Here is a 23,567-nt window from a genome sequence, read left to right as displayed (position 1 = left end):
TGCGGTTTCCCATTGATTTTGCTTGCCAGAAGCCATCCAGGAAGGTAAAAAATGGTGATCATGTGACCATAGGATGCTACGACAGTCATAAATGTGAACCGGTTGCCAAGCACCCAAATCATGATCATGTGACAGCAGGGATGCTGCAACGGTTGTAAGTGTGAGAACCGTTGTAAGTCAGTTTTTTCAGCACCATCTTAAGTCTGAACTGTCACTAAACAAATGGTTGTTAAGTGAAGACTACCTGTATAAGCAAAATGGTGGACTCAATTGCCCTTGGGTTTAATCCAGCAGGACTGTTCTTATGTCCTCATATTAAAATGCAGATATGCTCTTTGTTGATTTTCAACCACTTGTTCTGACTCCATTTTTTAATCCAGGTAATTAATTTATTTAAAGGTGAAAAGGCTCCCATATGAGCTCCTGAAGTTTTTGTCTTCAGGTTTACAGACCAAAAGGAGAACAAGCAAAATTCTTAGAATTTTATACACATGGCAGTTGAAGCCACAGAAGAATATTTGTTATGATACATGCTTTTCCACTATGAAAGCACAGAAATGAGAATTTGCTTATTTAAATAATTATTTTGCCAGCGTTCAATTCTGATGACACACACTATGAACCACTATGCAGATGTGTTTTTCTATATCTCAACTACATGCTTTCCTGTCTCCCATTCTTGCCTGAGAGGTTTGCTAGGTTACAGTTCTAGCAGGCCTGGAAGAGTGCAATAGACTGATTAATATTATTTGTAGGTGCTTTGGAAATAACTAGGGATCTCTTCAACAAACTCAGGTACTGTTTGCAAAAATTTAAAGAAGCATTAAAGAAGAAAATTTAATGAAGCAAAGAGACCAAAGCAACAGTGAAATAGAAAGGGCCTGCAATGCATAGCATTGTCCCTTATGGACTATAAGGAAGAATTCAGTAATGGATAGATTCTTCTCTTCTAATAGTTATTAAGTCAATTCAATATAAATAGAACTGAATTGCAAAGTTTGCATAATATACTGAGCCTCAGACTAGCCAATAGTACTTTAGACTTGCATGAACCCAAGCCCCTCTTGTCGCCGTGTTGCAGGAACCTCGAAAATGGGGAATTCCTTCCTTCCTTCCTTCCTTCCTTCCTTCCTTCCTTCCTTCTCTCTCTCTCTCTCTCTTTCTTTCTTTCTTTCTTTCTTTCTTTCTCATATTTCTATACCGCCCACCTTGCAAGAGACTCTTATGTAGCATGGTCAGATGACAGTGATGGGAAAAATTATGAAAAAAATTCACCATTCCTTCAGTTCCCCCAACACTAGGCAAATGACATGTTTTCGACTTGGCGTATTCTACCTAGTGTTTTATTCCAGTATCCGCGTATTAGAACCTGGCATCGAAGAGCACTGAATGTCAATAGGAATTCCGGTGGCTAAAGGGTTAACTCGCACTCCGAAAGAACTGAGATACTAGAGGTTGTCGGAGCAACAAGAGAGGGAGGAGTCGGGATATTCAGGATGAAAGAGGATGAGCCAGTTTTGCAGATTGCGGTGGGTGGGCTTTACTGAGGCGGAAGTGAAGGAGCGCACGCTCCGGAAGTAGTTAGCGTGGTGGTTCTGTCCCACCGGTCGACGGTAGTTTTGAGTTTCTAAGGCGGCTGAGTTTAGCTGCCGTTGTCGCCATTGCCATGTTTCTGACGGTGGTCAATTGTGAGTGGACTGGGAGTTCCCTTTGGGGAAGCTTACTGTGGTGGGGGTGTAGCCGCACTAAGCCCCACATTTGCCCGGTTTCCCGGGACAGCCGTAACTAGGGTCTGTGTCACCCGGGGCAAACATGGACTCAGCGCCCGGGGCACATGCCCCACTTGCCCCCCCCCCCCGTTGCGGCCCTGTCCCGGAATACGACCCCAAAACTTGAGGCTAGTCTTTTAAGGCGGCTCTTCAGCTGCTTAAAGCGCTCCGAGCGGCTGACGAGAAGCAGCAGTAGGGTTCACGCTCTCCTTGGCCCCTGACGGGGTGGCTGTATGGCGAAGGTCCCGTTTCAGATCTTCCTGGCTGCCCTTCAGAAGGGTTGGTCGTTTGGTGATTCGGGGTCCTACGCTGAGGTTACACCAACCTCCCCACATTCTTTGGGAATCGAGCAGAGATTTTGTATATATTAATTGCTCTTCCTCCACAGATTGTAGGGCAAAGGACGTTGTTTTCTCCTGCATTCCTGTGAGGTAGATTTGTCAGGGTAGATCATTGGATTATGGATTTTATTTACTCATTTTAACCCCTCTACTCTTAAGTAACTCTATATTGACCATTAAAATAATCCCAGGCTTTTCAGGTTTTAGAAAAAAAAGGTGCTGCTTTGTTACATTAACTTTATACAGAGGATTGCTTTAAGACTGAAAAAGTGGAGAAAAAAACTAAGAAACAATATGAATTTATGAGGGGGAAAAGTGCTTTAGAAAATGTGGGCCACTGGTACAGAATCTGTTTGCATCTATTTGATTCAGCTACATCTTTCCCTAGAATCTAGGGGCTGCCCTCTGGAACTTCAGCACAGTCCTGGGAAAAGGAGTTGTGATAACTGCAACACACCTGTCCATGCAGAACCTTTTCCCAAATCCAGCCATAATGAATAGCACAGAGGTGCTGCATTTTCCCAACATTGAAAACAATCCCTCTGAATTATTTTACAGTCTGGAAAGCCTTTATGAATATAACTGGTAAACTATGGTTTAATGAATCATAAATTATATTGTTCTCATAAAGGTGAGGTATTGTATATACAGCAAGGTTAGATAGAGAGGGTGAAGTTGTGGCTGTCTTGATGTTACTGAGCTACAACTCCCAGCAGCTTCAGTAAGTATAGATGACTGTGGATTGTTAAAAACTATAGTTTAACTCTGGGCAGCATACAAAAAAAAAGTGCTAAAAGCAAAATAATGATAATACAAAACAGAGGTGACCAGGGACTCAAGCCGATTACAGGTTGCCAGATGGGAACCCTACTCATCCTGAGCCAAATGCCTGAGGAAAAAGCCAGGTCTTTCTAAAGGCCTGCAAGGTTGGAACCAACTGTACATTGGGGGGAGATCATTCCGGAAGGCAGGTGCCACCACAGAAAAAGCATGCCTCCTGGGTCTCATAAAATGACCTTGTTTCAGAGGCGGGATATAGGGTGTGCTGTCCCTGTTGAAGTGCATGGGACAGGCAGAGGACTCACAAATATTCCGTCTTGAAATCTGCTTAGGAATTATTGGTAGCCACCAGGAGTCAAAATACTTGACATGAAGGCAAAAAAAAAAAATGTATTATTTATATGGTGACATTGTTAGCCACCTAGAGCCATTGGGAATGAATGGCATACAAGCTAAGTAAATAAATAAACTATATCTAGTCTGGAATCTCTAAGTATGCATTAGAAAAATATGTTAAGAATATGATGAGGCATGAGTTCCCTTTGAATATTATTTAAATGGTTTTAAATGTTGCTCATTTTACTTTCCCAGTTGGATTTGCAATGTGTTGTATGTGGGACTGCCTTTGAAAACAGCCTGGAAATTTCAGTTAATTCAAAATAGACTGCTTGCTAGGCTGGACTGCTCACTGAGATAGTCAATACAAACATTATGTCAGTTCTTCACCATCTACTCTGGCTGCCAGTTCATTTTCAGACCCAATTCAAAGTGTTGGTTTTGATCTTTAAAGCCCTAAACAGCTTAGTATTAGGTTACCTGAATGGGCACCTTCTCCCTTATGTACCTACCTGGACTTTAAGATAATCTAATGAGGCCCTTCTCCAGGTCCTTTCACCAAAGGAGGTGAGGTGGGTCTCTACAAGGAGGAGAGCCTTTTCTGTGGTGATAACCCCATGTATGAAATTCCCTCTCTAGAGAGGTTTGAATGGCACCCATGTTAGCTACATTTTAGTGCCAGTGGAGATCTTTGTTTTCCCAGGCTTTTTAATTGGCTTTTAATTTTATTTTAATTAGTTTTTGAATGACTGCTGTGCTGCTGCCTAGTTTATAGGGCTTTTTATTTTATGTTACTTGATTTTTATCATACATGTTTTAACTCAGATTATATTTCTAGTATGTTTTATTGTAAACTGCTCAGAGAGCTTTGGCTGTTGGTTGGTTTAAAAAATTTAATAAAATCATATGGCAAGAATAATTTGGTGTATTGGTAAATAAATTGAAACATTTTAATAATTTTTTTTTCTTTTTTGTTCTGCAATTCCAGTGGCCAAGAAGAGCAAATCAAAGTAAGTAAAAATTTGAATTTGCATCTACTACTCTAAAATTAAACAGTTGAGATATTTCTGCTGTTAATGGCAGTTAGGTTCTTTCTGTAATGGATCGCTATTTGTATCAAAAGTAAAGTTTCATGAGAGCAATATGTATGAAAAGACCTGTTAGAGACCTAGTAGTGTCATATTACAACTCTGTAAATAAAGTTGCCTGCAATTGATCTTGTTGACCATTAATTTGTTAATTTGTTTATTAAGCCATTATGTCCTGTTAACAGAAACCTTTTGATCCAGTAGAGGCTTCAGTAAGCAGAAAACAAATTTATCTATTTTTCTTCCTCTATACCAAAGGCTCCTTTGACTCTATGGAGCGGACTTTTTTGTTTTTTGTTTTTGTTAGTTTGTTGGATAGATGCATAGGGGGAAGGAGGAATAAGTGAAGATTGTGTCTCCATTTTCAACTCATAGAAACCTCTGTTGGTTCTAAGATACAAAACATGACAGGACCATTCAATCTAGAATGGCCCTATCATGGAGGGTAGGGCCCTGAATGCTGGCATTGCCCTTATGTCCTCTTATCCCCCTAACCTTTATCTGTCTTCTATATGTTCATTTGGGTGGACTGAAGGGAGACTATACTTGCATTCATTTGAATGCAGGTTTGGTGGTCAGTTCTAGAGGTTGGATTGTTAAGAAACCATTCTCTGAGATTATATGAAAAAGAGCTGTTCATTTAAGTGTGAACACATCTTCTCCTTTTAATCACTCGAGGAGATGTAGTGCCAGAGGATGCAGAGACTAGGAGATGAAACCAGCCTGCTTAGTTATAGTACGTCTGTACATTTTAACTCTCCTGTGTTTGTTAAGAGCTAGTTCAGTGTAGTATGGAATGTGGCCAGTTCAATGTTCCTCAGAGAGTTGCTTTCTTGTTTTAAATATGGGGGATTATATTGATAATAATTTATTACATTTATATGCCACCTACTCTTCGTAGCATACAACTCTGGATAATGAAACTGCAGGTTTCATTATACTGCATCTGTGGGAATTGGGAAGTCAGGTTTCACAGCCCAAGGAGAAGACAAGGCCCCACTCTACAACCTAATAAAACAGCAATGGCACAAGGAAAAAAAGAAATAATAATATTTGATAAAGAATGCAAAATCAAAATAAGGATTTTCCTCCTTCAAAGCTATGGAAAGTGTTGGTGTCACTTTCTGACGCCTCTGCAGCTGTGGTTGGTGTAGCTATGGTTGCAAAGTAATTGGTCTTGCTTTGCAGAGCTGGTAGGTGTTACAGGACTGCAAAGCCTTCTCCAGGTGTCTTTTGAACTTGATGCTGTGCTCTGTCGGGCAGTCAAGGAACTCCCCAGCTGCAGGATGTCTGAGAGCTTCAAAGGCCACTTTTCTGCAGATACTTGCCACTTCCCTCAACAGAGCTCTGCTGTGCACTTGCTGATTTTCACTGGGGAAAAAGTAAAGTGCAGGAAAAGGATGTCCATTTAAGGTCAGATTGCTGGAATCACCAGGAAATTATGCAGGTAGAATTTGGATGTGTACTTCTGTACAAGTGCAAAATAGTGGAGAGATCAGAACTGTGGGCCAACTATAACATTAGTTTGGAAATGCAAACTTGGAGCATAGATAATATATGCTGGTCTATATTAACTGCAGTTAAGTGAAATTGCAAATAAGTCAGGATAACAGTCTACCTGTAATAGTAGAGCTTATTTGTGTTACTATCTGTCCTAACAGTCAGAAATCACACTGAGACGAGGAGTAGGTCTCTAGTGTTTATTACTGCTACATTAAACAGAATCCTAACAAACTGAAGAAGCGTGGGAAAAACCCAGACAGATAAACCCCGAAAGTTAAGGCGGGTCTGATCTGTGTCTCTTTGAATGGCTGCTTAATTCCTCAGTACTACGCATGCGTTTTCCACCCTGGATAGAGGCCCCCTCCTGCTCACCATCAGTACTCATGACACTATCCCCATATTTTTCGATCTGCATCAATTATCAAAAACAGATTTTTGTTCTTAGCATTAATTGTAATATACTCTTGGGGGCAGTGGGGGGGAACAGATGCTGTTTATTACTGCATATATCAATGAAAATGTAAAATAATAATCTCGAGGAAGACTATGTGCCTTATTGAATTTGTGGAAAGGGGCACTTAGAATTAAGGTTTTTGTATTTTCAATTTAATTTTAAATAAGACCTCTGTTGAGATTTCAGATTCAGGCCTATGCGGGTATCTGTCATTGAATTTTCTATGTGTTACATATAAATTATGATTGTTGTAGAGAAAGTATATTGTCTTATATTTCTGGCTAACTGCAAGAAAAAAATTGGAGGAAGTAATACAGTTAAGATGAATTCTGCTTTTCGTATATGCAGATCTTTTATTCAAATTACTGGCAGGAGGTAGTGGTGGTGAGAATCAAAACAATATCTTGTGGTTCAGTTGCAGAACATTTAAAATCAGCCTTCATTGGAAGTGTTGCCAACCACCTGCTGTATTTCAAATGTCCTTCCAGTTATGTTTCAATGGAACTGTGAACTTGCAAATTAAAGATGGTTTTTAAGGAAGCAAATTTGAAATTAACAGTAATCAATAAAGATACATTTCTTCTTGAGGAATGTTGAGACATAGATGTAAGCGTTGTATCCTGTAAGTGTTGTATCCTGTTAATATCCTGCTGACAGAAGGCTCTTTAATCAAGGAAGAGTATCTTCAGAATGAAGGGAGTAATTTTCATTCTTCCCTGCTTGCCTGCAGCTCAAATACTATTTCCTCTCCTATTCTTCCACGGTAGCTCTGATGGATATTGGTGGAGAGGAGGGTTGATGGGACATAGAGGGCTACAAGAGAAAGAGGGATGACTGAAAATTGCCTTGTTTTTTGGGCTTTTCATTTGCAAGTATTTGTCTGATTAAAATAATCTTAATCTAAAATTAATAGGGAAAATTTAAGTTAAATATGTTAATAGACAATCATGCATGCACCAAGGAGTCAAAAATGAATTATGGAAAATAATAGCTAGCAAGTAAAATGCGTTTGTGATGTTCATTTATTATTCTAGGTATATACTTGTGAGAATGGTCAGTGAAGCAGGAACAGGCTGTGCTTTTAATGTAAAACGACTCCGGCTTCAAGAAAAGCTGGTAATGCTAAGCTATGATCGTCATGGTAAGAAGTTGGAGTGTTTTATAGGGGCTTACAAATGGGATGAATATTTTTGTAACCATGTATTGAAACCAAACAGAATGTATGCACAAATCACTGGTATAGTATAGCAATTCTTATAGTATCCAAATGGTTTGAGTAGGAATATTCAAGATACTGACATCTTAAAAGCCTCCCAAACAGTATGAAAAAATACCAGACTTTGGTATGTACCAGAGTAATGGATAAAACTGAGACTTGTCATTGTAATGTATTTGTTGTTTAATAGAAGCACCAGACTAAATTAAGATCACAATACTTAATGTCTAAAACAATCTATGCTCAACTGTGATTTTTATTTATTCAATTAGTTTTAAGAAACAAGTGCAGCTGTTGTGTTTCCTAGGGAAGGTGTAAGAATGACAGTTTTAGCCTTCATTTGCTTAATTGGGGAGTTTACATAGAAATCCAATTTCTTGAGTTCTCCAGCTTATCTACTGATTTAAAACCATTGGGGTAATCTAAAACATATATAGAAAGTGGTCTGTCCCATTATTTTTTTTTAAAAAATGCTACTTATATCCAGCTCACTTTTTTTTAATCTTTAATCTACTTGTTAAAACACAATCATTTAGTATCAATATGATAAGAATTAAGGCATCAGGCTAGAAACCAGGAGACCTTGAGTTCTGTCCTGCCTCAGGCTCAAAGCCAGCTGGGTGACCTTGGGCCAGTCACTCACTCTCAGCCCTAGGAAGGAGGCAATGGCAAACTACGTCTGAAAAACCTGGCCAAGAAAACTGCAGGGACTTGTCCAGGCAGTCGACAGAAGTCAAAAACTGACTCTAAGGTGTGTGTGTGTGCACACACATGATAAAAACACTTCAGTCTTGCTGCAGTGTTGAAAATTGTTGACATGACATGGGCACTGGTGATGTGCTGGTGGTAATCTTCCAAGATACAAATAACTTTGCAATGGTACTGAAACAGAAAGATTTAAGGAGGGTTTTCTCAGTTGGAAAGCAAAGTTAAAGTGTTTTGCCATAAATACTTGAAACTGAAAGTATCAGAGCTTGTGGTGCTTCAGATTGTACAGTGTAATTGCAGCAGCATGATGGGCTACACTGTCTTTGTAGAAAAACTATATGTATTCTGTTCATGTGAGGTTTCCCCACTGATGCAAGCTGTATTCAGCATTTCTTAAAAGAGAAGTAAGTAGCATTCCCTCTTAATGTGTGATGTTCAGCAGATCTGATACAAATGTCTATAGAGACAGTCTTGGAGCATATATTGGTATGCTGTTGTCAGCCCTTCAAGGTAGACTAGACTAGGAAACCAAAATTATGACTGCGAATACTACTTTTATTATAAGGTAACAGAATCTTGCAAGTCTGAACGCGCTTCTCCCTCCCTCTCTTTATCTACAAGAGAACTAGGAAGGGCCGTGAGATGCTTTCTCACATTACATTTCGGTCTTGGACTCAAATTTCTTTAGTCTGACCATTGTCTTGGTTGCAGCTCTTCCTCTTGTTCCTCAAGGTTACTGTTACAGCCCATTACAGCTATTTGAATTCTTGCTTGCCAGGGTTCCTTCTCTACAAACGTTTGTACTGTGCACATGCATCCCTGAGGGAAGTTTATGTCCCGTTTCTAATTTAAGGATGGTATTTTCTCAGCAGGGCCCTATCCCTAGTAAACATCGTAATTATGCTTGAATGAGGCTGCAGGCCAATCCAGATCTGTTTAAAATGAGCAGCAGATGATATCGATCAGTTCCTAAATAAATTGTTCAAGAGCCCTTCCCCAAACTCTTCTGTCTCCTGCCCAAATCTAGAGTCTGGAAGATTGTATATCAAATGATGCAAACAAGAAGCAATACATTGCTGTAAGCTGTAGGTTATCCAGAAGGAACTGCAGATACTTTGCTTAGATGAAGAATTAATTTAGAAGTTGTATCACTGACGTAAATTAGATTGGAACTGTAAGAAAAAAAATAGGTAAAATCATTCAGTGGACATGTATAATTACTGATCTCATTATGAATAATTTCTGCTTTATTTTTTAAACTTGGCATTAAACCATTGAAACTTAGAGATGATTCCATGTACATTGATATTCCATTTGTTTCTTATCATTTAGGTTTGAAGCCATAGCTAACAAAAATATTTATTTACTTATTTCGCAGTATTTGTATAGCATCCTAAATAATATAGACTCTGGGTGGCATACCATATATTCACTGTACACCACATTCATTTCCATTATCACATGATATGAATTGAGCCAATCATTGCTTTAGCTGTATTTATGTAAACATATAAGTAGGCATAATTTTAGGGGTTTTTTTACTTGTTTTTCTTTTCAGTCAAACAGAATGTCCTCTTCAAAGAGCAGAAAAAGATCTGTTCCGTGTAACTGATGATTGGCTAAGAAGATGTTGTGAATATATGGGACAGACTTATGAGAGGAAATACTAAGTTGGCAATGTTGAAAAGAGAGAAAATGGACTGAGGTGGTCAAAGCCAATTGTAAATAAGAACATTGTGGAAAATGCATTACTGATATTTAGAGATGGATCCTTATCAACAACTTTCTTGTTTTCATACCTGTGAATTAAAATTCTGAATTCCATTGTGTGTGTGTTTCATTTCAACACAAGAGGCAAAACTACCTACAAGAGGCTTCCCCAATCTTTTGCGCTGAAATTCTACAGATTCCAAGCAAATGGTGGAAACTGTATTCAGACACTTCCGGGAGGCATCAGTTTTAGGCAAGCTTACACTCTTCTAAGAAACATTTGTTCCACGAGAGGTCACTAGGGGTTCCCTGGGAGATCATGATTTATTTAAAAAAATATTTCAAATTTGGGCAACTTCACATTAAAGAGGTAAGTTTCATTCTTTAACACTGTTAGTGCATCTATAAAGGCCTACACATGAAACGGATACAATCTGTAACTTGTGGCCTATATTTGAGCCGGAATGCGCAGGGGTTTCCCAAGGCCTGAAAAATATTTCAAGGGTTCCTCCAGAGTCAAAAAGTTGAGAAAGGCTGCCCTAGAGTAACACAGTTCTGTTGCAGTCTTCATCAGTCAACAAAGAGGTGTAATTTTATGTTAGAACAAGGATGAGGAACCTATGACCCTTTGCCATAGTAGCTGTAGCTCTTGAGGGCTGTAGTTCAGCAGAATTTGACAGATTTCCACGCTTTTTAAAAGTCAGAACTTCTATAAGTACTTCACTGCAAAAGTGAGCCTTGCTTTTTTGTGTGTGTGTGATGCTTCAATATAAATATTGAATGGTATTTTCTGCTTTGATAATTCTGTTTCCCAATGCATACAGAGACATTCCAAGTTGTGCAAAAATTTTATTTTCAGAGTAGGATCACAATTTTAAAACAGTGATAAAAAGGGTTCTTGCTTAAGTAAGACATGGAAGAAATCTTACTGTAAACCTGAAATCCTATGTCCTAAACTGGAATTGCAGTGTGTGAAAGCATGTACACCTCATTCAGGGTAAGGCTAAGCAACAATGAGATTTATACAATGACACATCTTCATTTTGGCATCCAAGTAGACATTTGTTTAAAGAGCCACAGTACCTGAGCAAAGAAAATCAAACTATTGTGTTACACAGCTTAAAATAGGCTTTGTGGCAGATCCTTTCTGTAAGGGAAGGAAGTCTGTGTCCCTGTTGTTTGAGTGCTAATGGATGCTATAAAGTTACTTCTCCTCAGCATTTCATGTAGAGGCAGACTGGGGTAGTGAGCCAGGTAGAAAGCTAGTGCTCCAACAAAGCTATCACCTGCTCCCTAGAAGAAAAGAAAAGGGGGAAAAAAATTGAAATACTACAGATGGTAAATAGAAAATCCTGTAAATCCTGTATTTTAAAAATCAGTACCCTAGGTTTTCATAAAAATGTAGAAGTTGCATTGTCAGTCTTAAATGTATATATTCAAATAAGTAAACACATGGCAAGAATTAGATGACTTGGACATGTATGATAGACTTGCTGCTTTAATGTGACTCAACTTTTGCCATCTGGTTCCCCAACAGATGCAGCCATTGCAAGGGAGGAGGATGTTTCCCCATCCCTAATTTAGAATGAGTTTCATTCTATGTTTTGAAAACTACTCCTTTAAAAAGGATATTGGCAAGAGAATTACTAGACACTAAAAGGGACAACGGAACAGAATTCAGGATTTACAAGTATTTATTGGGTTGTGCATGGTTTGAAAATAATTTGGAAGAAGTGTTTTAGATCTTATTCAAGTGAAAAAACCTATCTGGCTCTCTCACATGTGAAACAAAAGGGCAGCTTTAAGAAATAGCAAGGAGCTGCTATGTGAAATTTAAAGCACTTGTTCCAAATAATGCTTCAAGTAGAAATGGTCTTGTTCAGTAGCATCTGCTGGGGAGGGGTTGTCATGAAAATTAAAATGGAGGAAGAATCAGGGCAAAACCCTGTACCTTTTATACAGGCACCAAGAATTGCATACTTTACACATTTAGCTCTCAAGAGTTGGGAAACAATGGTGCACTTAGGAAATGTTAAATGTTAAATACTGTAGGCTGCTTTTTAGATGCTATTTTACTTATCAAATATGGTGGAATTACAATAAAACTTTGAAATGCCCAGCATGTCCCCATGTTCTTATATCTTGAGGTTTTCTTTTTCTTTTTTTCATTCTCTCTGATTTTATAATAAAACAGCTAAGAAAAAGAATCTACAAGTTTTGTTTCAATTTGTTTCATTCTTGAGCCGAATTTACAGCACAGTCAAATATATCTGGTCTACTTCAGCCCTGACATTGTGCTTCTCATTTTACTTTTGACGGAGTTGGCCAGCCTTCTTCAACCTAGTACCTCCCAGATATGCGGGGCTATAGTTTCCAGCCTTAGCTACTATAGTCCCATACATTGGGAACACGTTCCTTGCTTCCTATATCTATGCTTTCTGCTCTTCTATTCAATTGTATCAGCTTAAAAAAAAAACACTCCAGTTTGTAGTACTATATTTGAGATTGCCAAGTTCTGTATTTTACACTCAAGGACTCTACTTTATCATCATTTGAAAATTTAATGGAGAACAGGCCTAGCCAGGTTACTAGGCTGGGAGAAGTCTAAGTAGCTGTATAGGATTAGTATGTGTTAACCAACAAAAATATTTTTAAAAAGTGCTTTTCATATTTATGATGGCAGTCTTAGAAACCAAAAGATCTAGTTCTTGCATTAGAAAGATAATAGTCCATCCTAAACTTTGTTTCATTCATTGAAAGCAGTTTGAAAACATTTGCATTATAGTTACAGATTGAAAAAATATTCAGTCTTGAAAATAATACAATTAAGTGTTTGTATAAAAATGCTCTTTTTACGGTTTTTTTAAAAAAAATACTAATTTGGGGTCCTGCAGTACAGTTTTAAATGTTACAATAATTATGTTTATGCGTTACTTAACCATTAATCTAGAATGCAGAGTTCATAATAGAATGCTGGATTTTATGATCTTAATATTTTAAGAGCCACCTTAAGGTCTGAAAAGTTGTAAACAAATATCCAAATGAACAGAAAATCCTCTATGATTATTACAATACCGCAAACACTAAAATGGCAACTACCTCCAGATATGACACGCATACTTTCCATTATGTATTCCAAGGCACTTACATCATTTTCAAACAGTACCAAACCCAGATTAAGGCTGTCTGTTTATAATTCAGATCTGTAAGGCTGCCTAATTCACCAATGACTCTGGGCGTCATCTGATAACTTCCTACTGTTCTGAAACTGTTTCATCGTTACAGTACTCTGGGCATAACTTCTCCTTGAGCTAGAACAGTTCAACAGCTAACCACTTTTTCTGCCAAGTGTCCAAGCAGTGATCAGGTGCCTCGACAATTGGTTCTTTTAGATCCAGAGACAATAAGCATACCAGGGGATAAAAAGATTTTAAGCTTTATTATTAACTTAAGCAAATAGATTCAAAGAAACACAGTTTAGGCAGGTTAAACAGAAGCATAAATAGCATAACATGAGAAAAAAAAACATACCAAGCGAGTTGATACCCAATCCCCCATAGGCTGTCAGGAGTCCCTCAATAATGACAGCAGATACCCCAGGGCGGCTCCATTTCCACAGCACCCAGCGCTCAGGCCTATGCAGAAGCTCCCCAACTCAAAAGGCAACCCTAAGATTTTTATCAAAGTCTGGCCTAAAACCTTGTGACCCTGTTTCCATGGTACAGAGACTGCAGGATTTGACTTTGACTGGATAGTTCCCAGGGCCTGAAGCACCTGTTTATGACATAATCCAAGAGCCTGGGAAACTATACAGATAAGCTAATGCGTAACAAAAACAATCTTGGGGTTTTCTCTTCTCTCTCCCATTTCAAGCAAACAAAAAAAGTCAGCTAAACATTGGTATACTCAAACTCTAAGCTGCTTTGTGTGAAGGAGAAAATCAAAATATGTCACTTAAACTCCTTGAAATAATAGTCTTCTGCGTTGCCACTATATCACTTCATCCAGCTTTTCCAACTGATTTATGATAATCTGTTCAAAATGCAGTCATGCAAGCAATTTTGGGTGCCCCTAGGGTGGCACATGTAACACCTTTGCTGTGGGAGCTGCATTGGGTGCCAGTCTGCTTCTGGGTCCAATTCAAGGTGCCGGTTTTTACCTTTAAAGCCCTACATGGCACAGATCCAGGTTACCTGAGGAACCGTCTCATCCCCATCACATCGACCTGCCCCACGTGTTCAGGCAGAGAGGGCATGTTGCGGGTCTCATCTCTGAGAACGTCATTGGGCGGGTCCCAAGAAGAGGGCCTTCTCTGTCATTGCCCCCACCCTATGGAATACTCTTCCCCCAGAAGTGAGGTGAGCCCCCACTCTCCTGGCCTTCTGGAAAGAAGTGAAGACCTAGCTCTGCTATCTTGCATGGGGTGTGAAGAGGGGTAACCAACCCTGGGGATGGTCAGCACCCTAAAGATGCTCCCTAGAAATTAAGGACTTTTATCATCCACCTCTTGGAACATATTTAGTAAGAAGATTGTTTTTATTATATTGTTTTATTGTATTTTAACTAATGTTTTATTCCTATTTTATGTAAACTGCCCAAAATCGTGCTCTGAGTGAGATGGGCAGTGAATAAATTTGGATATATATATTGTTATGGGAGAGGGATATGAAATAATGTCATAATGTCTTCAGAGCTGGATTTAGACAGGAGAGCTCTGCACAGGATCTATAGTTGAGCTAATTTTGCATGTGAAGCACTATCATGGCAATTTTCCAAAATGCAACTGCTACTTAGTAGGCAAATGACAAAACAGTGTAGTGCAATATCCACTTTAAATGTGACCACAAGATAATAGGCCTCATTACTGCTGATGGCAAAGCAACAGAAATCTGATTTTTGACATGGTTTGTTCCATGAGTAAGGCAAATGACAAGATATAATGCCTATAAATCTGAGCCTGGTTTGAAAATCCTACTAGCAAGCTGATTTTTGGCAGGTCATTAATATTCCAAAGATACAATAGGATAGTATCATATTTACATTACCTTGAACTTTTTGGGAAAAGGATGGCATGCCTATCTTCAAGTTTGTTTATAATTTCCACAATCCCCTTTTCTTAGGCTTTAGGAAATCAAAGTTTTACTCATCTCTTGAACTTGTAGAGGTATTGACAAGTCCTATAGGAGTAGTAATTCATTTAAAACACATTATTTGTCCATTGTTTTGTTCAGGTCTGACCCCGAAGTGAAATGGTTTTGATTCTACTTGTCTTTGTTCTTTGTTCTTCTATTTTTTGTTTAAAACTTATTTTTTAAAAATATTTTCATAGTGACTGAATTTAGTGCAATGGTCCCCAACATTTTTGGGTTGGTAGACATGTTTGGAACTTAGAGAAATGGATACTGAGAAACTAGTGGTCAATAACAACCACAATATTTATAAGGAGGCAATGTAATGAGGTTGCTGTTTCCTCAAGCTTCAGGATGTTCCCAGCTTATGTTTTTATGTTCTTCTGGGCAGCTGGGAAGCTTTGAAACAAAGCATTGGGTTGCTTTCTAAGAATGTCTCTGGAGTCTATATGGGACCATCTAGCATTGTAGAAATACTGGTGCTTTGCTCTGCAGCAGGCTAGGTTCTCTCTCTCTCTCTCTCTCTCTCAGGTCTAAACAGAAAATCAAGTTGCAAGGAGCCTGCAGGTGTTAAGAGACGTAACAGTAGATACCCTGGTATCTGCCATGATGTCTAACGTACTGTACATGGGACTATTCATCCATGTATAGCTCCCATGTGCTGGGAGAAGTACAGTATTAAATCTCCCCCCCGCCCAACATTATGTTCCCAGGTGTTGGTCTGCAACATCTGTTATTCCAAGCCAGCATGACCAATTGTCAGAAATGCTGGAAACTGAAGTACTACAACTTCTGTGGACAGTAATTGGGAAAGATAGTTAAATGATGCAGCAATATAGACAAGAAAAGATTGTGTAGGTCTATCAAGTAGGTAGTTCCAAACTGGGAAGGAAAATATCATTGCTATGCAAATGGTCCACTCAGGAAGGCTCCAGTTATGTGGTTGGATAATTAAAACATTCTTCTAACTTTGCAGGAGTTTTTCACAGGCAAACAACTCTCAAGAAGCTGGGGAAAAACTCTACTATTCTACATTCCTACAGAGCTGGATGTTGTGAAGAAAGCTCTTGGGTTGAAAGATTACTGTCGTGAATCTTGTTAAAAGTGTATAGCTAAGCAATCACGTATGTAACCCTTGATGTCTGCAACAAGCAAGTCAAAAATAACTCCATGGAGTGTTGTTAGAAAAGTGTACCCATGCAATACTTTGCATCAGTGCTTAGGAATCTATATTCACTTCCTGGCTGATTTCCCGATGGCTCATTTGCACATGATTAAATAGTGCTTAGTGTTAACCCCATACATTCCTGAAAGATGAGGCCAGATAAAGTGTCTGGTGTATAAATGTTTTTTTTTTCCCACTTGAAAATGTCCTACTGCCAGGAGACTTGGAAAGTTATCTAGTTTGTGGTTTACATTATGAAAGCATTAAATAAATATACAACAATCAGTTCACTATAAATCTGCCCTCCTGGACATTTACCTCAAAAAATTCTGCAACTTGTTCATTCTTGTCATCTCCATAATAGTTTATATTTTCGAAGTTGATCAGTCAGTCATCAGTCAGATAGACTTCTGGACAGACTTGAAAATAGGTACAGCAATAAAATGAATATGTCATGCAAACTGCTAGTTGTCAAAATCCAGACTAACACACCCCTGTGATTTTTACCACAACATTCATTGCTCTTGCAGCACATTTTAAGGGCCACTCATCAAAGCATTGCCTCCTGTTTTCACTTTTAGTGTGGAATGGTCATTACTGATTCTTTGGGAATTCTTATGGGATGCAATTCCCAAGTTCCTAGCTCTGGCATAATTACTTTGCTCTCACTGGTGTTTTGCACATAGCATCAAATAGCATCCCAACTGAATATAGGATAATCATGTTTTATTAAGAAAAATGAACGTACACTGCTTTGAGAGATAGCATAGAAATAGATTAAACAGATTAAATAGATTAAACAAATAAATAAGTAGACCAGTTATCATCGGCTATGGAAAATAATTCTCCTAACACAGAGGGAAGAACACTACTATTATTCATAAAATACCATCTGTGGACCTGATGTTGTGCAAACTGTTGTACGTCATTTCCCAACCATCAGAACTGTGATTGGAACTAAGCAATAGTATCTCAATTATGCAGATATTTGCTATTTCCAGTTGGGGAGCTCACTTGGTCAATGTTTAACAAGAATTTCTAAACATGATGGACTGACTTTCAGGAATTTTGCTTCATGCATTTTCGGAAAAACAACTGATGCAGCTTTTTAATTTAAATGTAATTTTGCAAGGGAAGTTATTTTTACCTTTCTGAAGTTTTACCAACTATAAGTTTGATTTTCATTTCAAGATGATGATGGATATTTCATCTCACAACCAATGTATTTATTCTTGAATGTCATTCTGCCTTAAACCGAGGGGGCACTACAGTAGTACATTTAATCTAAGAGGCAGGTTCTGATGGCTATCATAGTTAAGCTGCTGATATCTGTTAAAATGGTCTAATCAAACCAATGGCAAACCAAAACATCTTGTGCTACCAAATCTGCTAACAAATTAAGACTTCTATTTGGTACTCTGCATTATAGGAGAAACTAAAACTACATTTTCTTTCTCTGTAACATTCACTATTTTGTTTCATTTACTTCTATAATATTCTTCATTCTAAATTATGATGCCCCAAGGAGGAGGTGCTTTAACTTCCTGATCCTTTTTGGTGTTCTTTTCCTGCAATGCTTATAGATCTACAATATTTAAAGGGAGTTACACCACAGATTTACCCAGAACATTCTTGTAGCTTTCATTAAATTTTCAATAAACTTTACAAGTTACCTTTTTTTAAAAACTGTAGTCATATAAAAAGTTTTTGTTTTCATCAAGTATCCAATACAATCACAAAATCTTTCATTTGGCCACAGCCAATTTAAATCCATTCACTATATAACCAGTTGGGGACTTTCCCCTAATTATCATTTTAGGCATTTTTAGCCATTGCCCTCTCATATGACTACACCAGGGAAGGCGGGGGGGGGGGGAGAGCAAATTTGTGTTACCTCTCCCATTGACAAAAACAATAATTTGGTCTACATATGTTGACTATCAACATGACTTAAAATCCTAAATGATTATAGTTCTAAATATGCATAGCAGTTTCCTTCAAATCACCCCTCCCCCAACTGTATGCAACAGGAGCAAAAAACGTGTCATGGATGGGGCTAATAGGTGTAATTGTAAGTAAGAATTGAAGAACTGAAGTAAGAGTAATGAAAAGGTTTTTTATGGTTACTTTTGTTGGTTCTTTTAAAGAAATCCTTAAGCTGCTCTGCATACAGGCATCCTGAATAATTTGGTAACATCCACAAGCTTGGGTATGATATTGCTCATCTCTAATTCCAAATCATGTATGAATATTAGACTGTATCAGTCCTAAGGCAGATCTCTGGAAAATTCTAAGAGAAACTCACTGAAACTAATTTAATTTTTCTGCAATCTTTTACCATTAGTCATCCAATGATCCAGCCATCCCTCTGCTGATTTTCTGTTCCTATGTATTTCAACAAAATATTATAGGCAGGTTTAATGGTCTTAGCAACATATTGCTAAGACCATTATTGCACGGTTCTTTTGACATGGTTTGTGTTCTTTTATACTTTAGTTGGGCAGGCTTCCATTTTTAGCATAAGCTCTCTTCTTCTAAGGCAACTATATCTAGATTTCCTTTTTTCATGTAGCTTGGTTTAGCATGAATAAATGTTTTGAAAACCGAAGTCATCTATCATTATATTTTCCCCTTTGAATTACAGTATTTCTTCTTCCTTTCGCCATTTCAAACTTACCCTCAAGACTCTGGCCGTGGGGGTGCAGTAGTATGCCTCCACTAAAATATTATGGGTTTTTTGTGGAGGAAGGAAGGATCTCTTAATTCCTTTCAGAGTGACTTTGTGAATAAGTTCTCTTACCTTTTTTCTTTGGATTGCTGGATTCTATGTCTGACCCGCAGATTTCTATTGCATTTCTCCTTATCCTTCAATTAACTCTATAGCTAGATACTTTATTCCACTGATTGTCTCTTGCTCAGATCAATAACTAATAAATAATATACTTTGTGACATGGGCTATAGTGTCACAAAAGCTTTTTTAAAGGCCAAGCACATCCATTTATTAGGTTATGGGATCAGTGAAACATTTGTTTGGAATTCTTTAGTTTAAGATACAACTATAAGTTTCTAATAGTTTATTTGGAATCTCCTTATTGGTCAGCCACATTCAGTAAAGAGATGAAAGTTTTGGTTTCGTGGGGAAGGGGGCATTTTTATGTTCCAGTCAGTTACTTCAGCTCAGCATAAGGAAAAGAGAATGGTCACATTTCTAATCATGTAACAAACTATTTTACTATGTTTTGGACATGTGTAATAGGAATCCTATTTTAAACTAGGTAAATAAAGGTGTTCTAAAAGTGAGGAAAGTAAGTAATGCAATATTAGTCTTGAGATGTAAGATTTGGAAGCAACCAGGTCACATTAAAAACCTGCTATTCTGTTTAACATGTTGGCAGATTGGAAGGAAATCATACTGGAAATTGTACCATGGAAGTCTGCAAAAATATTGTAAATTGCTTGGCAATGCCATTTAGTTTGTAGTTGCCAGTCTAAAACGTGAAATATTTAAGGCAGCCAGAGGGCAGCAAATTGCCAATTATTTATTATTGTATTTTGATTGCACAGGTGAGGTGAATTTTCCATCTCAGGCATCTAAAGCTTTATAAATACTTAAAATTACAAAGAGGCAATCCTTGAATTCTAGGCCTTTGGGATTTTTCCACTACTAGCTACCACTCATTTCTATATTTTGTTTGAAAATAATAAATTCATATGATTATAGTTGATATTAGGTAAGTGATTAAGCATGTAAGTTAGCTAGGGGAAGCAGGACCTTGCTATTACTTGTTTGCCTGCAAGTATTCAGATCCTGGACCATTTCAGCGCTCCAGGTTTTGGTCCATAACTCAAACTGTCTTTAAGGGTTATATGAACATAATTACTGTCATTAAATAGCAAATATGGCATAGAAAGTGGACTGAAAAAGCTCCTTCACACCTAATTAATAGATGCTTCTTTACTTCACAATGAAATAGCAGATGCCTATTAGGACTTAGATTTTCGTAGTCACATTAAGCAGAATATACGTTTAAAAGTCCAACAGAAGTGCTTGCTGTTCTGAGAAGTTACACCCACAGCCTGTTAGTCCTTTTCCTATTTCTATAACGTAATGACAAGTTTTACTGACTCATTAATGAGCAGAAGGCACTCTCTATATTCCCATGAACATTCTCTTTTATTATAGCATTTATCCCCAGGATTTCTGATTCTGAAAACCATGTTTTGTGCTTGAGCCTAGTCAAACTAGGACCCAGAGCTATATTATGAACTGCAAGGCTCTTTTTAAACTCAGAGGGAGGAAATGACTAGACGCTGATTTTCATCAATTCACGACACTGCTCACAATGCACATGTCTCCATCAGCTGGATCACCATTAAATTATGCATTCCCATCTGGAAGAAAAGTATGAAAGGCTGCAGGCCCTCTTCCCCCTGAACACAAGGAATAGAAAGGGATTTAATTAGGTAACTGGATGATTTAGAAATAAGATCAGACCTTGACCTGGGTGGTCCTCCAGTCCTGCTGCATTATGGTGAGACCACAAGCTGTACCCATACAGACCTGTTTACATTTGCTCAATTTGCTTAAATTACATTTCCATTCATTGATCAAAAAGCCATTTACACTGAGAGGGAAAAGGTCTTTATAAAAAATCATATGGTTATGTCTAGAACTAGTCAGGACAAGACCATGGGATCCAGCATTATGAGGTTACATATCTGGCTGTGCACTGATGAATCAAAGAGGAACCTTCCCTTCATTATGTGGAGATGATCTTTCATGGGAAAAAATATCATATGTACCTCTCAATGCCTCATTTTTCCTTTCTACAAATGGGGGAGAATAATGCTTTTTATCTCAGTAAGTAGCCAGATGCTCCAAAGCTTATAAAATGCTTTTCAATCAGCAAATGCACAGAACAGGGCAGTCAGCAAATAGAAGCAGATAAAGTATTTTTCCACTCATTATTAAACAATCCGTTGGTTCTGGTAATAGAAATCCTACAGAATACTGCAAATATATTTAAGCATACCACTCATTCTCCTCCAGGCTGTTCTTAAATGGAAATACCAGTTGCATATATAGGCTCCAGCATGTTTGATATTTATATACATGTGCTAAGCCTTATTAATTATTTCAACAATATTTTAAGGGGGGTATATTCTTAATTATTGCATTAACTCAGTCTGGTATCAATAATGTGGTATCCTGTCCCTGTGACTAAAAAGGGAGAAGCCACAGCCAGAATGGTAGTCACTTGGTGATCTGGATAGGATAAAGACCTATTCTGGGACAAATACTGAGTAAGCATCTTTTCATGCCAAAGCAGTTCAAGCTTGGCAAATTATTGTTATAGACAAGCAAGTATTCTCAAAATGGTCTTAAAAGGCTGGGATGGAACAATGGCAAGACTCCAAAAGACTGATGGTATCCAGTTGTGTCTGGAGTTGCAGGGCAACTTTCCCTAAAAATAAAAGGTTGGAAACAAACCGAGTTGGCTGGGGAGTCTGCCTGCACCCATGTTTATTTTTTGAGAAGCACTTTTATGTTGTTTTCTCTGAGGAAGGTCTCTGAGGAAGCAGCACTAGTAACTACACCTGTACATCAATTCTGTGCCACATTTAATCACAAATCATTGATTAGGATAAGAATCTTAGGAAAGATTGCTTTCCTAAGGGCAAATATTCAAGGCACTTCTTAGAGGAAAGCCCTCTAAAATTATTTCAACAAATGAACAAATACTTGTTTCTTGCATATGAGAAAAAATGTCACCAGGAAAGGCCCCAACTGTCTATATTGGAATCAGAAGTTAGGATGATCTATTATCTGTCTAGAATAAAAGCAAGACAAGTCAGAGGGAATGATTTCAGCTCATGCTACATTCACAGCCAAGCTGAACTTTAGCAAATAATAAATGCAGTGTTAAAAAAAAAATAACAGTTGCTGATTGGAGCAGCTGGTGGTTTATTTTATTCTGTATGGCTCTTTGTATTTCAGAAATTCATTGGATTGCATACTTGAGGCAAGAAAGCAGAAGGCTAAGTCACAGGGTTATTTTGGCTGCACGATAAATAAGGGCAGCTATTATATTATCACTATCTAGGGCATAATTTTTTACAATAACACCCTCCATCTCACCATGCTTCTGTGCAATTAGCCACAATTAAAGCCCAACCGCTCACCCAATTAAAGCTTCCACTGTTAACAACTTCTCACACTGTGGTCAATACCAGTTTTTGCTATTATGCTACCAGCCATAAGCAGGAAAAGCTGAACTTTGGTCTGTCCTCTCTTCTTGGTGAACTGAAGAAGTTGCCCTCAGCATTCTCTTTGCCAATGGCTTCATTTCCTAGCAGCTGCTTGTTTCACTGTCAAAAGGTTAACTAAAACCAAAGGAGCTCTGCAAGAAAGATAGAAAACACCAAGGGATATTATTGAATAGCTAAGGCATTTGATAGTATTTGAGTTAACCACAGGTTCCACTTCTGCTGATGCACAGAATTTTCAGTAATTAGTCACTGGATTGGGCTCAGTATTTATAGTTTTTTAAGTCATTGCCGTTAAGCCACAAAGTCAGGAAACAAAGAATGGATGCTTTTAAAAAGGACTGGCTTTCTGGTATATTGATAAGATTCCATTTTATTCCAGTCACAACTGAGCTTTCCTGGCTTAGGTCTAGGCCAGCATTTGGAAATGCTTTCAGAACATAATCAATGACCATAGAAGAGGCTGAAAAAGGGTATGTGGTGTCAAGGTACGTGCCTAAAACAGGAAATGGATCTGGTAAGGAAAACCTTGTGTATATATATAAAAAAACACCATTGTATGAATTTTGTTCTAATGGAACTGTTTATCAGTAGAAAGGGCGATAGAAAATTGAGCAACAAAAGTTAGACAATAAGAAAAAAAGCACAGTAAGAAGCACAGAAGCATAATGTTGAGTCTGAAACAGACTGAGGTCACCTAGTAACTCAAAGTCCAAACCCATCAAGTCGCCATTTGCCTACCAGACATCTAGTTCAAGCCATGCAATTTTCATGAAGGAACCTTATGGACTTACTTATTGTGCTAATCCGTAATAGCTTATCTTGCACGAACCCAGCCACTGTGGTTTATAAACCAGGATTTATGACTCAGTTTGTTAGGTAAACCCAGAAATCAATGAACCAACTTATTAATTCCACCCTTCCCTGCCTGACCAGATGACATTTGTTTTTACAGGTACCAACTCTGTTCTCTTTATTAGACATTTACATTCTACCCTTCTATGATAAAATCAAATCTAACTTTTAATAGAAGGATAAGTCACAAAACTGAAAAAAAGAACAGTAAACTATGATAAAACAAACATACAAGACCCATTCTC

At 38.0% G+C, this 23,567-nt stretch overlaps 2 protein-coding genes across 3 annotated transcripts in view; one reads left to right on the top strand and one right to left on the bottom strand.

Annotated features, from left to right (window-relative positions):
• Positions 1-1,564: 1,564 nt before the first annotated feature.
• Positions 1,565-10,019, top strand: MRPL33 (mitochondrial ribosomal protein L33). Of its 2 annotated transcripts, none has more exons than XM_063304644.1 (4): positions 1,565-1,688; positions 4,215-4,236; positions 7,306-7,412; positions 9,754-10,019. In XM_063304644.1, the coding sequence occupies exons 1-4, from the start codon at positions 1,667-1,669 to the stop codon at positions 9,801-9,803; spliced, it is 201 nt and encodes a 66-aa protein (XP_063160714.1). In that variant the 5' UTR covers positions 1,565-1,666; the 3' UTR covers positions 9,804-10,019. The 2 variants fall into 2 exon arrangements, with proteins under 2 accessions (XP_063160714.1, XP_063160722.1); XM_063304652.1 differs by lacking the exon at positions 1,565-1,688 and adding an exon at positions 2,765-2,831.
• A 715-nt stretch (positions 10,020-10,734) lies between these two features.
• The window catches only part of RBKS (ribokinase), a 58,878-nt gene continuing 46,045 nt past the window's right edge, over positions 10,735-23,567 (bottom strand). Inside the window, exon 8 of the mRNA XM_063304630.1 lies at positions 10,735-11,198. Within this exon, the coding sequence (XP_063160700.1) occupies positions 11,025-11,198 (174 nt within the window). The 3' untranslated portion in view covers positions 10,735-11,024. The remainder of the gene's footprint in view (positions 11,199-23,567) is intronic.

The sequence above is a fragment of the Candoia aspera genome, chromosome 1, assembly GCF_035149785.1.
Source record: "Candoia aspera isolate rCanAsp1 chromosome 1, rCanAsp1.hap2, whole genome shotgun sequence".
Classification (NCBI taxonomy): Eukaryota; Metazoa; Chordata; class Lepidosauria; order Squamata; family Boidae; genus Candoia; species Candoia aspera.
Note: the sequence above shows the minus strand (reverse complement) of the source record. Positions and strands in the feature narration are given on the sequence as shown.

Excerpts from the sequence above, each read along its gene's own strand:
- MRPL33 (XM_063304644.1), top strand. The coding sequence starts at position 1,667 with ATGTTTCTGACGGTGGTCAATT. Across the intron at positions 1,689-4,214 it reads GTTTCTGACGGTGGTCAATT|TGGCCAAGAAGAGCAAATCA; the intron begins GTGAGTGGACTG and ends CTGCAATTCCAG. Across the intron at positions 7,413-9,753 it reads GCTAAGCTATGATCGTCATG|TCAAACAGAATGTCCTCTTC; the intron begins GTAAGAAGTTGG and ends TTTTCTTTTCAG.